The sequence below is a fragment of the Strigops habroptila genome, chromosome 5, assembly GCF_004027225.2.
Source record: "Strigops habroptila isolate Jane chromosome 5, bStrHab1.2.pri, whole genome shotgun sequence".
Taxonomy (NCBI): Eukaryota; Metazoa; Chordata; class Aves; order Psittaciformes; family Psittacidae; genus Strigops; species Strigops habroptila.
Window position 1 is genome coordinate 5,328,396 of NC_044281.2, and position 17,575 is coordinate 5,345,970.

At 50.0% G+C, this 17,575-nt stretch overlaps 1 protein-coding gene across 3 annotated transcripts in view; it reads right to left on the reverse strand.

The window, feature by feature from the left end:
• Nucleotides 1-200: 200 nt before the first annotated feature.
• Nucleotides 201-17,575, reverse strand: part of ASB1 (ankyrin repeat and SOCS box containing 1) — a 30,190-nt gene continuing 12,815 nt past the window's right edge. Inside the window, exons 1-5 of one of the 3 annotated variants that reach the window (XM_030485568.1) lie at nucleotides 13,349-13,434; nucleotides 13,076-13,217; nucleotides 10,616-10,918; nucleotides 6,039-6,424; nucleotides 201-4,258 (exon numbers count right to left, since the gene is read on the reverse strand). In XM_030485568.1, the coding sequence (XP_030341428.1) occupies nucleotides 4,125-4,258; nucleotides 6,039-6,424; nucleotides 10,616-10,918; nucleotides 13,076-13,217; nucleotides 13,349-13,409 (1,026 nt within the window). In that variant the 5' untranslated portion in view covers nucleotides 13,410-13,434 and the 3' untranslated portion in view covers nucleotides 201-4,124. The other 2 variants (XM_030485569.1, XM_030485567.1) reach the window with 2 other exon arrangements.

Consider the following 17,575-nt stretch of genomic DNA (forward strand, 5'->3'; position numbering starts at 1 on the left):
CGTGCTCTGGAAATCCCCCATAGCAACAAAGACAAGAAGAAAGCCCACCTAAAAGAAGACTGCTTTGGATCTGCTTTGCTTATTCCAGATCTGGTTTGGTTCTATAAGCATATGCCAAATCTTGCCATTCCCATCCCACCCAAGCTTACACACAGTGCATGCTTTGAATCTTACACACAAACATAACAGGCATTCTTCAGTTTAGGGGATGTGCACACAAACAGTTTAATTTCCCACCCATGACTTCAGGATACTCATTTGTTACTCATGTTATCTGACAACATGGAAAAGAACATCTTTACAAAAGAGAACACATAGGAGAAAACGGTGAAGTCCAAGTTAAGGCAAAAATAAATGCTGTTTATATAGTGCAAAGACATATAATATGCACATATTACTCACATATCATATTGGAAGACTTGTTTCTTCAGCTTAAAAGTACAGGGACAGCCAGAGCATGTAGGTTTTGGCCCTACAAGACAGGACATGCAGGTCTGTGGGGTTCATTATTATCTCCCTACAATGAAAATTCCAGATCTAAGTCTGTGCATTAAACCATTTCACTTAGGCAAAGCTGGGTTTATGTAGCCTCAGCAACCAACATCCACAGGGACTTACTCTAATAACATTTGTCTTTGCACTTATGGCTTAACATTATGTGAGTTGTCCCGTTGAGTCGGACTCCCTTCAGGCCCTCAAGACTGAAAGACCCTCCAAGTTTAACATAGAGACCTATGCAGGAGGCACAGTGCCTCAGTAAGATGGCAGTTGGATGGGTCCAGGTAAAATGCCTCCTGCCCTTCAAAGCTTTGACTCTGCAGATGTCTAAGGGATTGATGAACTTCAAGCTTGTTTGCTAGGGGGTTGGGAGAACCATCTTTTGACTGTGGATCAGAGATATCCATGATCATGACTCCACATCAGATGGATTTAAAAATTCATGTAGTCTTTTCAAGCTTGAGGTCAAAAGAATTACCCAGAGGCCAAAGTCTCCACCTCCAGCATGGCTTCACTTTACAAGTAGGGCCTACAGAGGAATCCTGGCAGTACCAGGCATTGACTCTGTGCATGGGAAGAGGAAGCTCTTCACAATTTCACTCACATGGAGTTAGTGTTGTGGAAGGGAGCACTGTTGCTAAACTGGTCAGGATGCAATGGCTGGCTCTCCATAAGCACACTGCAGGACAGCATCAGGCAAGGGCACAACAGTCAGCAAACCTAATAGTGAAGCATCTAGAATTAAAACTGTAACAGCTCATCTGCAGAGCCCTGGCTTTCAGTTACATCAGGCACTGAGTTAACTAAATTCTCTGAATTTCCCTGGGCCACCTTCTACCATTCACACCATATCTCATTCCAGGCGGAGCCAGCTCTCCCCATCCTGCCACCTTCACCCAAAAGGCACTAATAGGTACAAAACTAAGTAAAAAATCAAAGGGGAAAAAGAATTAACCATGGCACTTTCTCAAGACAACCTACCTCCTTTTCTGCCTCTATACACTGGAGCTGGAAAGTATGTTCGGCCTGTGCTCCTGCAAAACATTATGGTTCTTCCAGTAAGGTGACAAGAGGCTTTACAACCTGTTTGCATCTTTCAGGCATGTTAACACTTCTATAAAGCAAGCGCACAACTCTCACAGGCAACATGCTCATGGGCTGCCCTGGCCTCCAGCATGGTGAAAACCTAAACCATCTGCAAGCCTGAAAAGGAAACAGTGCAAAACTGCTGCCTTCTCACCTTGAGAGCATGCCTACAGCCACACAGCCTTGCCATTATATCTCACCTGAGGAGGGATTTCAAAGTACCATTTGCTTTGGCATCTAAGCACTGAATGTAACCATCACGCTTTAGCACAGATTTTGCCACCTTACCCCAAAATCAGGGAGTCAAGCAATGTAAGGGGCAAGCTGGATCCTCCAGGCCTGGCCATGGAATTGGAGTAACAGGAAACAAGCAGGGACTTGCCCTTCCTCCTCCTCTGAAAGCAGCTTCAAAAGGCACGTGTTCTTCAGCAGATAATAAAACATACAAGGAAGTCCTTCATTGCTTATCAAACTCTATCCTTAATGCATCTCATCGTGGGAGGACAGGAAACTGAACTGATTTTGTGTTCATTTATACCTCTGGAAAAGAAAAAAAGAACATTTTCTAACTAATAGTGTCAAGACCTATGGGGCAAGTCTTGAGGATCTGCTCCTCTAGTATCAGCCAAAGGCTGATACATAGTGCAAGGAGAAAAGTGATCAGACCAAGTCCATTCCCAAGAGAGGATGTCTTACTGTTCCTGCCATCCCATGCTTAACTCAGCTCTCAACAACAGGTCCCTAGGCACTAATACCATACAATAAATAAATCCCCATCATCTTTAAGATCACATCTGGAAAAAGAGCCCTGCCAACTGCATAAGCATGGGAAGAACATCTGGCAAAGAGAAAATTATCCAAAAACTCAACCAGAAAGCACTCGAATCAGTGAAGTAAAAGCAAATACCAATTATCACCTGAGCTTTTACCCCAGATCCTGAGGGACCATCATCTTTGTCCTTCTAAAGTTGCTATTTTGACAATGTCTCCTATACAAGGAGCTGACCCTGAGATCCCTAGGAAAGGCTGTCAAATCACTGCAGAGTGAGCCTATCCTGTGAGCTTGTGACATGAAGGCAAACAATGGAAATCAAAGGAGCCCAGGCTGCTGGGTGCAAGGCTGCATTTAGAAGCACATAAACTCCTAACTCTTCAATAAAAGACAAAAAGTCCTTTCTTCTCCCTTTTCCATAATGCTGGTAGGAGCAGTATGCAAACACAAATACCTGTGAAGTGGATCTGGGAGGTCATACTGACACGGTGGGATATAGAGTAAAAGATAGGTAGGATCTTCTATTTCTATGTGCTGTGCATTGTCAGCTACTTTACTGGGCCTTCAGTAACATCATCATCAGTGCAGCATTGCCATCAGGCAGTCTTTTGGTGTCTTTTTCTTCATAATCATACAGATATATTCACAGGCATTGCATCAACTACCATCCAGAACAGCAATATAACCATTTAATTCAGCAGCCTCTCCCTGAACTGTTGCTCTTGGTCACTCTCAAACATTCAAACCCATTTTACAGGGAAGAGAAGATGAGTTTAGGCACTGCTTTTCCATAACGTAGTCTAGCAATCTCTCAGGTTTACATGCTGGCTTCATCTGAGTGCCACAGTCCTTGCCCCACAACCGCTGCAGTAGGGATCCCATCCCCACAACAGGCTGTGGAGCTATGAGTTTCCAGAGGTGAAACTACCTTTTTCTCTTATCTTCACATCTGCTCACTCATGCTATGGCAGCAGTCACAAGACTTGACCCAGTCCCAGGATGAGACCAGCCAGCCCCTGCCTTGTCCATTACAGTGCTGGAGGGAGAGCCAAGCTGCCACAGCAGCTCTGGTGCTCTGTAGAAATGACTCAGACAGGGTAGGATTACATATTCTGCTACTCTCCCACCTGTGTGATGAAGCTTCTACACGAAGAAAGCCACCTTGCAGCACCAAGATACAATTTTCCAAGTAACACCCAGCACTGGACAGGAAATGATGCATTTCACACCATGAGGACAGAAGAAAATACACCAATTTTTACAGCAGCAATCACAAACTTCATACAGAAGAAGAAAGGCCAGGTAGTGATGGCAGAAAGAGAACAGTGCTCTCGTAAAAACTTCACCACGGTGAGGAGAAACTCCCTTGTACACTATAAGAAGAGGAAAGACACTTTCCCCATGCTGAGACCCAAGGTGTGTGTAACAGAGGTTAAGAACAGAGGTAGAGTCATAACAAACAGACATATGCTAACAGCTACAGGATGTATTGTATTTGCTCATGTAACAGCCACACACACTTATCGGCCTCATCGCCCAACCAGTTGCAAACAAGAGATCACCAGTGAGATAATCAGTAGCTTAAGAATAGACACACAAAATCACTGCACCCTAAATGTGGAGGGGAAAATCACAGGGGCAGGGAATTATGTGCACTCCATGAGCACCACAGTATGTCACTGTGAGGGAAGGGTTGGGATTGGCATCTGGCTTTATCAGCGCATGCCTTTACCGACTCAAACTGCCCCAGAAAGCAGCCAGTTGCCCTTTAACTGTGTTCATGAAGTAGAAATTGTTTAATGGGGTCTGGGACTGGAAGGCTATGGATCAGATCCAGCCGGGATTTGCCAAGTATCCTTCGTACAGCTATGCGGCAGAGAGACAAGAGGCTCCGGGTGCGGCCTGCAAGGAAGAAAGCAGAGAACAACTATTGAGGCTCAGAGAGAGGGCTAACAGGGTGTAAACTGTGCTGAGCTCTGGCTGAAAGCTGAGGAGCCATTTACTCCTTCCCTGTGCTGAGGCCACGTCCTGCACAGCAACAGGAAGGCAGCGCTGTGAGCCGTGTGTGCACAGATTCCCCCTGTGAGGAGGCCAAAGCTTTGGAGCAATGAGCCACCACACACGCAGTGTGGAAGGGCAAGCTGGAGGCTGCATGGGGTTGTGATCATGGAGCCAGTCCCTGCACGAAAGGGTTCAAGAGATCACTGCCAAATCCACGCCAGGGGAGGCTGTGGGAGGCTTTATGCTATTCAGATTGATTTAAAATTACATGGAATTTATTTCTGCTCTAAATCACCCCCCTGGGAAACAACAGCATTGATGGCCAGCTTAGGCCTTCCACCAACATTCTTTTGATGGCTTCTTTTCAGTTCATGGAGAGCTCCTCCAGCACAGGGACAAGAGGTTGGTGGTGTCCATGTTGATTCAGGAACCGGACCTCCAAGGCACCACTCCATTATCCTGCATGCTCTACCTGAGGAGTCCCATTTGCCTCCTAAACTCAGGCTTAATGGAAACCACGTGCTGCAGCTCATGTGTGCCTCCTCCCAGCAGAAGTCCAAGCAGTTTGAAAAACCAGGCACATGCAAAGCTGAGTAACTTGGGGCTGGGGGCTTGTATCCCACAGCCTGAATCCCTTGGAAATTCCTCTGGAGTTTGGGAGGGAAACTCCACTTCCGACCTGGTGCAAAGCCCTGGCCTTCACCACCTGAGCCTGGTGGTTTTATGAGGTGCTGCCCTTGCTGGAACAAGGGTGCACACTGTACTGGTGTTGCTTTTGTTATAAAAAGAAAGAGAGAACAGGTAAACTTAGGCATGATCACGTCTCAGGCTCTGGTTTACTTCTTTTGTGACCTATTTGCTTTCCAGACGATGTTAAATTCCAAACCCCAGCTGTTTTCCACCTTTCTCCACCGCCATCTGAGCTTCCTCCTACCACTTGCTACCACCATTTGTGGCTTTACTGCCCAAGCAGCCTGTCCAGATACACCTCTTGGGTCCCTCCCCATGCAGAGCACAGGGTCACTCAAGAACAGTGAGGGTACATCTGCATGGCTTTGGAGAACTGGATCTCACTGGATATGCCATCACCTGCCTGTGGTCTACAGATCCAAAGCCTAGCTCTGACAGGCCCATGCTGCCTAAACCTTGCTGAGGACATGGTTAGGCAATGGAAAAAAAGAGCTGGGAGAAAGATAGAGTAAAGTTACAAAGTGCTGAGAGAGGCACTGTTGGTAGCTGAAGGACTCAAGAGGGAAACCACCACGTGCCTGTACAAAATGCAACAGGAGAAGACCAGCTGGCTGGAGGCTCATGGGGAAGCCATTGGGTTGAGTCATCAATGCTGGCAGAGCAGCAGCTCAGCAACACTAAGGATCTGTGCCAGGGAGCCACAGGGGCCAGCCCCACAGTCCTGTCCTGCCTGATACCTGCCTGGCCAGCAACAGCTCTAGGGAAGCCATATCAGGGGTGGTGAAGCCATTCAGACTTTGCTTAACAGCTTGTTAAAGCCCAGTTATCTTTTAAGTTAGGTATAATCTGTTTACACCATCTTTTTGCTGAACAGACCCAAAAGAGGATGCTAACACCTGAACGGCTCCTAACTCCCAAATAAACTTTCCAAAGAACTCTCCTGAATCCAGAGCAAGATAGAACCAGGCTTCAGTAAGCCAAAGCTACTTACCCCTTGCTTCTTTGAACACCTGCAGAGCCTCAGGGTTGACTTTGACCCTTCCTGTGGGTTCGACTCCCAGGGCCTCCACTTTCACCAGGTTCAGATTGGCTCCAAAGTCAATCAAGAGGTGGACGAACGCCGCTTCGCAGCCATGCCGCAGGACAGCGTCCATCACACACACTGGGGAGCCCCGGGAGAAGCCTTGGATGTTGATGGGCCCACAACAGTTAAAATCTGGGTTGGCTCCAGCTTGGAGCAGCAGCCGGAAGCACTGGAGGTTGTGGTAGGCAGCGCTGATGTAGAGTGGGCAGACCACGAGCGTGGTGAGGGGCCGCAGGGACAGGCTGGGCATCCGGGAAGGGAGGTGGTGATTCACATCCACATCTGCACCATACCTGGTTGGGGAAGAAGAGAAGAGCAGAGGTTTGGAAACAACGGCAACAGCACCACAACTGCAGCCCAAAATGGCAGGGGGTGAGGCTGAAGGACACGCAGAGTGAGCACCCTGCCTGTCTTTGGTATCTCTGGGGCCCACCACCCAAGTACCATCCGTACCTACCCTCAGATGGGCCTGGCGGAGCTTCTGAGCAGGGATGCCATATCCAGCATGGTTTGATCTTCAAGAAGCAAAGCTGTTTCTCTGCCTACAACAGCCCAGGCTTTGGAGAGAGGAGGAGCAGCTGAGGAACATCTTTCCCTGCCCTCCTGAAGGACTGGCCAAATACGGCCTTGGCACAAGGGACGGCTCAGCCCTGAGCCAGCACCACGTAATGCTGGATGCTAGTGAGCTGGCTGGGGAGCAGGGATGTTTCCAAATTACTCAGTTGAAGAGATGCAGTGAAATAACTTCCCCACCAAGATAAAACAGGCCAAGAAGCAATACAGACAATCGATCTGACTGTCACAAGCAGCAGGGAAATGGAAACAGAAATCTGCGCTCAACAGCAACACATATATGTCAAAATCCTGCTCCCGAAGGAGCTAGGGTGCTTGGAATCCCATCAGAAATCCCATTAGGGAGCCAAAAAGAGGCCTTTTCCCTAGTGTTCAGCTCAGAAAACTGGAAGAACACAAAATAATGGCATCAGCCCCTCTGCTGTCTCCATCCATCTTGCACAGCTGCCTTCACAGGTTATACATTGTACTGGACACCACACAAGAGATTACAGCTCACACGCCAGCACTGCAGGAGCTGAAGAGGGGACCCCCAGGAGATGTAGCACCAAACCTCCCAAGATTTTTGCCTTGCCCTACCCCACAGAGAAACCCACAACCTGTATCTTTGCCACGGGCTCGGGCTTGCAAGATGCCATGCAAGCAGGCTTAAATCCCTGCTCAATGGCCACGAGCATCATCAAGAAACAAAAGCAGTGCCCGTGGCATACTTCCTTTCAGTAAGTACAGATGGCACTAAGCTGTGAACAAGCAGAAAACAGGGCTTATTGGCTTTGGTTCTTTTCATTTTGCTTTTCGTAGGAAGTGAAGAATGCGGCCAAATAAATGGGAGCAAAAAGGCCAAGTGTTGCTCTCTAGCAAAGCAATTTGAAAAATGGCAATGCTGCAGAAAGAAGAGACAGCAGAAATAAGCATTTCTTTCCCCCAGGCTGGGTAACACCCAAGCAGCGGGCATACTAAGTCCATCTACTTCACATGCAGCGTGGATGGGAAGGAGGTGGAAGACCACACAATCCCCTCAGGAGTAGCTGGTTTTAACTGCAGGACTGAGACCAGGCAAAGCCCTGTCCCTTCTCCCCACAGAGGGATAAAAACCTCCTTCACCCACCAGTCCCCTTCCCAAAACTAGACTTCTCTGTCTTCCTAGGTAGCATTATAGCCCTTTCTGCAGTTAATAAAGCAAATAAGGAAACCACCTGAGGACAAATCCTGCCTTAAGGCAAGCACAGCCCATGAGGGGCTGGTGCAAACACTTAACCAAATGCTTCAATTCTGAAGATGGGAATAGTCTATTAAATTAAGCACGCTCAGAACAAGGCCCAAGGAAACTTGTCTAAGAGCTGCAAAGGGCATGCAGTGTATTTTCACCCCAACAAGCAACATCTCCCAAGCATGAACATCTTGGCTGAGATCTCAGGAGACTGGTGTGGTGGAAAACCATGAGCTGGTCCTTGCACCAGCCACAGCATTGGGCTTCGCTTCCCAGGCCAGGCAGTTGGCCCAGGGATCACTGCACACTAAGGGGACATTCCCATCTTTTGGGGACTTCCACGGAACACAGAGAGCTAAGTAAGAAGAGGGGTCTGTTCTCCACAGGCAACTACACGTATTACCTGTAGATGAACCTCTTAAAACCCAGATGAGCATTTGCTGGGGCACTTTCATAGGGCTGTTGTAGGGCCACTGCTTCCTATGGCCACGATCCTGACCAGACAGCAGATATTCCCCTTCTTTCACTCCTTTTTTTTCCATTATTGTCATCAAAATTCTCAGTGGAAAGCCTCAATCCAAAGCCAAATACAAAGTTCTACAGTTTAGCAGTGCCATTTGTCAGCTCTCTTTTTCACTCTTTTAGTGTGGCAAAAGGATCCTCTCATCCTTAATCCTTCCTTAATGAGGTCAGCCCTCAACCATACTGCAAGTACAGCATCCAATCTCTCTGTGGCATGATCACATCACAAGCTGTTAGGAAAGTAATCTCTATACCTCGGCAATCTAACCATAAATACTTCCACTAGCCACCTTACAAAGCAGATCACCATCCCATAGCTATGTGTGTATTTACTATGCAGGGATACAATTTCACCTCTTGCTTGGGTAGCTGGTTCAGCAATTACAGGAGTATCCAGGAATCCTGATTGTGCTACCATATGATTCACAGAAAAAGATGAACTTGGTGATGTTTCGACACTTGCAGCAAGCCTGGCTGGGTTGGGCTTTCTCTTTAGGACTTAGGAGGGTTTCTGGAGTGGAATATGCTGAAATATTTCCTTCTATCCCAGTAAAAGTGTCTTCCTCATTGCATTCCCCCTGCCAAAGCCTTTCAGAGCAACATCTTACAAATCTCCAAGTGAGCTTTGCAACAACAGACTGCATTTGAAAGTAAGCAAATCTGAACAGATCTGTGAAATTCATCCTCCAAAATATTTGAAATTGTGGGCAATCTGACAATTTGGTATTAGCTTAGCAGCTTTGGGAGAGACATTGTCTAATAAAAACATATTGGACAAACTCCAGTTCATTTTTAAGCCTGAAAGTGTTCCAAACTCTTGCTTTTAATATTGCTGGCAAGGTATCCCAAGGAGTAGACACATAAATCAATGCATCAGCTCTCCCTTGTGCTGCTGAAACACCATTTGCTACATTTCACTCTGCCTTAGCAGATATATCAGGGTGGATTCTTGGGAATGCAGCATGGGAGCTGAACCCTGTACTGACAAGCACATGGCAATGGGGACATCCTTCTCTTAGCTTGCTGAGAAGGGAGCAAGGAAGGGGGACCATCTTCTCCTTGTTTCTACTTGCCAGCTTCCTTAAAGCTGCCCTTGTATGAAAATTAACTTCCCCACGAGCAAAAAGGAGAGAAAATCCCCAAGCACTTTGAAATGTTGCTATTCAAACCCTTTTGGTTGTTATTTTCTAGCATGTGGTCACTGAAGGGATTTCTTGGAGAGCATTTCTGTGTGAATCCAAGCACACTTTCTTCTCTTCTATTATTTCTTTCTACAACCTGTATTTTCCCCTGATGTTCCCTTAGTATTTGGTGTCAATGGCCCGTTTCGTCCCTTATACAAAAAGCTTCCAATTTAGAAGAAAAGAAGTATCACAGCACACCACAGAGGAAGGAAAGTCAGGTTCACACAGCCTGCTGCTAGATCTTCAGCACTGCTGGTGCTGCAGAGGAAGTCTCCTGAGGGATGGGTGGTCACCAGTCACTCACCACCCAGCTCTAAGGTTACTGTTCAGCACCTTATAGTGATAGCCATCACTCCCTACCCCAGAGATACCACCCCATCAATGAAGCTGTGCACCAGATGTCTGGCAAGGGGAGACTGAACCAGATGCCATGGAGGGCGTCATAGTGATAGGCAAACACCAGGCAGCCAAGAACAGCCAGTGCCAGTGACAAACATCTCTCCTCCTAAGGTCAGAAAATGGTCAGAGCAGCAGAGCTAAGCAAAAGAGAGAAGTGTTTCCAAACAATCTTTGTTCACTGGGAGAGCCACCTCACTCAAATTCAGCCAGTGCATGGAGCTGGCAGTCAAGATAGAGTTCGGAGGGAAGATACATTGAATGATTTGGATCTGACTAAATAGTGGATGGTGGGCTCAGAAACAGAGATTCCTCTCTTGGGCTTTGTCCTAGGAGGACAGGCATGGGAGTCATACAGCAGGGCACAGACCTGTTGCCAGGGCCAATCGATGGGGAATACAAGAATGTCCCTTTGGGTACCTCTCCATCCTCTCATCCTGTTGATCGCTTAGTGAGCTTCTCCAGGCCTGTGGAGGCACTGGCCATGCAAGGAGGGAATGTATGTGCCCATGGGGAAAAAGATCCCAAGGGAAGAGAAGGGAGCTAGAGCCACCCCTCTCCACACCAGGACCATGTCCAGCATGTACCTGAGCTCTCACCTGATCAGCTCCTGGAGGATGTCTGCCCGGCCCACACGTGCCGCATGGTAGACAGGGGTGCTGCGGTGGTGCCTGCTGCCGTTGGGGTCAGCCCCAGCTTCCAGGAGGATCTTGGCACACTCGAGGTGCCCGTTGACCACAGCTACGTAGAGGGCTGTCTGCCCCTTCACGTCCACCAAGTCGATCTCAGCCCCTTTGCGGAGGAGGAAGTCCACGCAGGGCCCGTGGCCGGCAGTGGCAGCGATGCGCAGCGGCGTGCAGGGCAGCCAGCCGCAGCACCACACCGACTTCTCGTTGATCCGGCTGCATTGGCGGGGGAAAGGATTCCATCAGAGAAGCCCTCCTGCTGCCTTGCACCACCCCACCTCCCCCAACCCCCGAGGAGGATCTGCGAGAATCCAAACTGCTCCCTTGAAGCTTTTCCTCCCCATTTTAGGGGCTTTAGTGCAGCCCTGAAAAGCTCCTGATGATAATCAGAGGCTACGGCATAATGCCTGGGAGATGGGCTTTATGGCAGCTCAGCTGCACATATGGACAGTGAGAGGAAACCCTGCCCCAAAACACAGTCAAAATTACCAATAAATAAAATAAGATACTCCCTTTTTACAGGGAAATGTCCTGTAATAATGGTCCTGGTCTCCCAGCGACCAAGCTGGGGACCACAACCATTTAATTCAAGCTGCTCCAAAGGGGACACAAAGTCATCAAAGCAGCAGGGAAACAGCAAGAGGACACGGGGAGGAAGGAAACAACGTATGGAAATGCAAGCATATATATATATCACCCTGCCAGCAACATCCACACTCAGCCAGGCACCACAGGATGACATAAACACAAACCCAGGGAAACCTAGCCCTGCCAGCAAGCAGCAAAGTTGGGAAGTGCAGCCATCCTGCACTGAACAGAGTGAGTAGGCCATTAGCATCCTCTCTGGGCAAGCGTATTGGCATAAGAGCCTTTTCCAATTTATTGGAAGAGATGGATCTGGCTGGCGGTGGCTTAGATCCCTCTGAAATAACCTGCATTAGCCTTCATGTTCATGCAGATCTCAGCTTAGCCCTAAAAGTCTCATAAGCATCCAGTCCTCGCTCTCAAATTCTCTGCAAATCACTGCCAGTGCCCTTTGAACAGAAAGGAAGGGATTTCTTTAAGGCCAATGTAGGCTGGTGAAAATGCTCTTTAGCCAGCACAGCAGCGGATGTGCTCTTCTAGCTCACTCCATGAGCCCACGTAACTGGTACAGGACAAAGCAGTTTCTATACAGTGCGTTTACAGAGTTTGCCAGGAGAACAATCCCACAATTGGGGTGTTTTTAACCATGTCAAGCCCTCACCTTTCAAGTCTTATGATAAAAGTGCTCCCCTTTAACCTTGGAGGTTTGGGGATCACCACCCCACACCTACCCACCAATTCGAAGATGCCATTTCTCTGCTCACTCCACCAACTGTGTGATGGTGCTGCGGCCTCCAGCCCTCCTCCTCCCACCAAATATTGCTTTTCCTGCAAGGAAGGACAACCTGGACTTGCTGCCACAGGGTTTTCACATAACATGGGACAAAATAAGGCAAAAATCTCAGACAAAAGGTCCACAGGAAATCTGGGTCAGCAAGAAACCTGGAGAGGCACTTTGGAAAAGGGCCTGTAAGAACAGGACAAGGGGAATGGCTTGAACCTGCCAGAGGGGAGACTGAGATGAGCTCTTAGGCAGAAGCTCTTCCCTGGGAGGGTGCTGAGGCGCTGGCACAGACTTTTCCCAGAGAAGCTGTGGCTGCCCCATCCCTGGCAGTGTTCAAGGCCAGGTTGGACACAGGGGCTTGGAGCAACCTGCTCTAGTGGAAGGTGTCCCTGCTCATGGCAGGGGGCTGGAGATGAATGAGCTTTAAGGCCTCTTCCAATGCAAACCACTCTGGGATTCTAAACACCCCCAGCTGCCCAGTAGCAGAAAGAGGGACTGGCTCATTGTCACTTTTGCTGAAAGGACACTTTTTTGAGGCTGGGAGACATTTTGCAGTCAAAACAGTTTTTTCTCCATGGTGCAGGAAAATTCATTAACTATCCCCACGGTTCCAGACTTCGTACTGGACAGATTTTATAACATTGGGTGTTTCAGGTTTATATTCGTTTTTAATCTCTTTTGCATGTTTCTTCCATCATACATAGGCCCCCATTTCTCATGTATGGCATTCCTCTGATTTGAGCAGAGCTCATGCGCAGCCACCGCACACTCACAAAGTGGATCGAGATCTGTCCCCTGGGAGACCACAGAGGAATGATTTTGGGGGCAAGCAGAGCATCCTCCCATCCCTGGCAGTGTTCAAGGCCAGGTTGGACACAGGGGCTTGGAGCAACCTGCTCTAGTGGAAGGTGTCCCTGCCCGTGGCAGGGGGTTGGGGCTGGATGAGCTTTAAGGTCCCTTCCAACCCAACCCGTGTGTTTCTATGTGCAGGACGCCTCCCTCACCTTTGGAAGCTCTCCTCCTGCAGCAAGCTCTTGAGGGTGGGCAGGTCCCCCACGTAGGCCGCATCGTGCAGCCGCGTGTCCTCGCAGTGCTCGATGGGGTGATCGCAGAACTGCTCCCGCAGCCACTCCTTCAGGTTACGACCTGCGCTGGAGAGAGAGCGGGGGGGAGCCAGGCTGAGCCCTGCCCCGGGACCCCCGCGGCGACGGGGGTCCCGTCCCCTCCCGGCACCGGGCGGAAGGAGTCCCTACCCCGGCGCCGCTCCGCCACGTTACCTGCCTGCCCGCCCGAGGCAGCGGGCGGGTCCCCGCCGCCGGGGAGGCCGCCCTCCGCCATCTGCCCCCAGCGCCGCCGGCACGGCTCGGCCCGCCCTCCCTCCGGTCCCCCCCTTCAGCCGCCGCCCGCCCTCCCCGGGCCGGCCTGATTGGTGCCTGCCGGCCCCGCGGCTTCCTGCCTCCGCGTTAAGGTGGTTTTCGCCGGCAGCCGGGAGCACCGGAGGAGCCATTCCTCCTCAGAGCCGCCCCGCCGCGGCGCCTCAGCGGCAGGGAGGCGGCGCGGCCCGGCTCTCCCCTCAGCGCCCGGGGGGCTCCTAGAAACGGGAGCCAGGCAGAGCTCGGTCGCTGGTAAAGGGGCTGCTTCCTCCAGCCACGGGCAGAATTGGGGCTGACAATATACAGCGCTTGTCCACACAGCCTGGGGCAGCCTCACAGCACCTGCAGGAGGGATAGCAAGTGCTGGAAAGCAGATACAGTGAACAAGGCTTGCCACAGCAAAGAGCTGCAGAGGAGAGTTTATGTCATAGAATGGTTTGGGTGGGAAGGGACCTTAAAGCTCCTCCAGTTCCAACCCCCTGACACGGGCAGGGACACCTTCCCCTAGAGCAGGTTGCTCCAAGCCCCGTCCACTCGGAGCTGCTCTAAGGTCTCCCCTTCAGGAGCCTTCTCTTCTTCAGGCTGACCCAGCCCAGCTCTCTCAGCCTGGCTCCAGAGCAGAGCTGCTCCAGCCCTCGCAGCAGCTCCGTGGCCTCCTCTGGCCTCGCTCCAGCAGCTCCACGTCCCTCTTGTGCTGTCGCCCCAGAGCTGGATCAGGGCTGCAGGGGGGGTCTCCCCAGAGCGCAGCAGAGGGGGAGAATCCCCTCCCTGACCCCTGCTGCTCCCGCTCTGGGGGTGCAGCCCAGCACACGGGGGGATTCTGCGCCATGATAACAAGGTGATCATTAAAATACCACTGAGAATCAGGCAGGCCTGCAGGGTCTCAGCAAAACCACGCTCCTTTGCTTACACCCCACGAGGCAGCCCCAAACACAGCGCCCAAAGCTGCACCCTCCAAAAGGAGTAGAGGATTTGTTAGGTGCCCACAGGGGCACAACACTTTGGGAGTGCAAAAGGAGGAGAAGGTGTATGGAAACATGTAAACACACACAAAAGGTCTACAAGCAAAGTGGCTCACACCAAACCCGGCCTCTGCCCAGGGCAACGCTCACAGGCAAGCTGCTGTAGCAGCTCATCGTGTTGGCACAGAGCTGCTCTCTGAGCATTTAAAACACCCTCAGCTCCTGGGTGTGTATCTTTGAGTCCCCAGTGCCCGAGGGGAATAGTGGTAATGCATCTGGCTTTCCTGCAGCTCCACTCCTGCTGCTCCATGGCAGGGTATCAGGCCACAGACACCAGACTCTGGCTTGCAAACACAGTGTGCTGTAGCTGTTACTATTTGGGCTCAAGCAATTCAGATGAGAGAGGCATGATTTGCAAATCGAACCCATTCACCTTACCTGGTGGGAGATGAAAATGGGAATGGAATTGATGGGATTTTTTAGAAGTCATCAGTGCTGGCTTTACACTGTCACCTTCCCCTGCCTGCACTCCTTATGCCATTCTGTGAGGCACCTGGGGCCAAGAAACATGTCCTGGAATGAATTGGCTGCTGGTCTGGAAACCTGAGTCAATGTCTATTTGGCCTTCCTTAAGTCAAAGGGACCAGATATGGAAACCAGACAGGGGGAGAGGTGGAGCTCCAGCCCTCAGCTTGGCTCCCCTGTGTTTATGAAAGGCTTTCTAGCATTGGTATGGGCTCAGGACTGGCCACTCTTTGGGAGATGCCTTTGCTGAGTTTGCAAGCATCCTGGCAGAGGAGACCCACCACATTGTGCTCCTCTGCATTCCTTTGTTGGGTTTCCTATGTACAACTGCATTTAGCTACAGAGCCCCTGTGTGACTCTCTCTGTATCTGCTCGTGGGCAGGGAAGCAGCCACATAGGTCTCAGGTCTCTGTTGGTGTGCCAGGATATAGCACAAGACAGACCAGAGCACTGTCTGCAGCCCTCACAGGTTTAATGGGACTAGATTTAATGAGCTCTTCCAGCTGCAAAGTGTGGTGTTGGATTGCTGGCCAGCAGTGAGGTCTCATCCAGAGCAAAAAGGCATGTTAGTCCATGGGCTTTCATACACATGGCCCCAGACCAAAAGCCATAATACCTGTGTGCAAAAGGGGATAGTTACTGCAAGGGACAGAAACCTTTGCACTTTAGTGCTTTCCCAGCAGGAATGCAATGCCAGTTTTCAAAGCTCTTAGGAAAACGCCACTCCTACTCAGCACGATCTTTCTTTAAAATAGATTTGTTTACTCACTGTGTCATGCAGAGCTGGCTCTTCTCTCTTCTCCCATGGGTAAAGCGCAGACAGGCAAGAAAGGGCGGCAGAGGATGTAGCAGTGTTTACTAGTAATATGGTATTTGTCCCCATGGACAAAGCAGAGAGGAACAAAGTGAGGGTAAACAGGACAGATGAAGCTGGAACACCAGCATCTGCATCACTCATGATTTGAGGTTCATTCGATTCTTGCAACAGATGCCTCCCTTTAACCACAGTCTTCTCTCTCTCTTCCACAAATTGATACGTATTTATGTACTTACACAGACATGCTGCAATAAAAGGCAGAAAGATTTAACATACCATATTCCATTATACTTCCTAGCAGAACTTTATCTCCTTTTTTTGTGTGCGTGTTTGTTTTCTTTAAATGCATCTGAGAAACAACCCATCCTAAATTGACCTAATGAGTTCTTATACAGGCATGGTGGCAAGGGAGTGACTGTGATTGCTCTCTCAGCCTTGGAGATGGCCAGCACTGGAAATCCACAGATGTTTAAGAGCAATCCCATGGAGAAATATACTATGATGGAAATCTGCATCAGCCTAGGTGAGTGCAATGGGAAAATGTACATTTGCAAACAGGTTAACTTTTGGTCAAGATCTAGGAAATACATGTCCAGCATTCCTGACTGCTCCTACCAGACATATCTCTTACCAGCAGAGAACACAGGCTGTGGGCAGCCCTAGCTGCTGTTCCTGCCCCACCAGGACATTGGACTAGATGGCCTCCTGAGTCTGAATTCCTTTCAGCCTGAATTATCCAATAATCCTGATAATAGTCAGCCAATGCATCCTGTAACTGGAACAGTGCTTAACTCCAGGGACTGCTTCAAAAAACTGCAAAAAGCAGTTGCTGCTTGTTTGAGGTACATCAAGTAGATCCTCCACTGGCACAAGACAGCAGAGCTCCAGAGGGATCGGGGTCTGCTGGCTTGCTGTCTTGGAGCACATTAGCTCTAGTAACCTGCCCTGGCCAGGTCCACCACCAGGAGGGAGAAGCAGCCAGGGCAGGTAAGCAAGCTTGGCTCCTCTTCCCTCCATGGCCAGCAGTTCATTATCTGTGGGTGGCCTTTTGGATTGCTGCAGTGATCCTAGCCTGATCCTAGCCTGCTGGAAAACCCATCCACCCAGCAACTGGGGCCTGTGACTCTCCTAAGGAGAAGCTTCCAGTATCTAAATATAGCCAGTAATCCAACACAGCCAACACACACTGACTCACTCATTAGGCCAGACCATTTCTGCAGCTCCTTCACTGAAGCAATGAAAAAGAAACAAGTAAAAGAAAATAAATAAATAAAGGCAAAAACCTCCTTCTGATTCTTCAGAGGAGCCTTCAGCCGTGGGCAGCTCCCTCAAGCACCTGTCAACATTCACTAACATTTCCCACTGCCTGTCAGGGACACATAGCATAGAATCATAGAATGGTTTGGGTTGGAAAGGATCCTTAAAGCTCCTCCAGTTCCAACCCACAGGCAAGGACCCTTCCACTCCAAGCCCCTGTGTCCAACCTGGCCTTGAACACTGCCAGGGATGGGGCAGCCACAGCTTCTCTGGGCACCCTGTGCCAGCACCTCAGCACCCTCACAGGGAAGAACTTCTGCCTTAGATCTCACCAGAACTTCCCCTCTTTCAGTCTGAACCCATCACCCCTTGTCCTATCGCTCCAGTCCCTGATGAAGAGTCCCTCCCCAGCATCCTTGTAGCCCCCTTCAGACACTGGAAGCTGCTCTGAGGTCTCCACGCAGCTTCTCTTCTCCAGGCTGAACAGCCCCAATGTTCTCAGCCTGTCTCCCTATGGGAGCTGCTCCAGCTCCTGCTCATCCTCGTGGCCTCCTCTGGACTTGGTCCAGA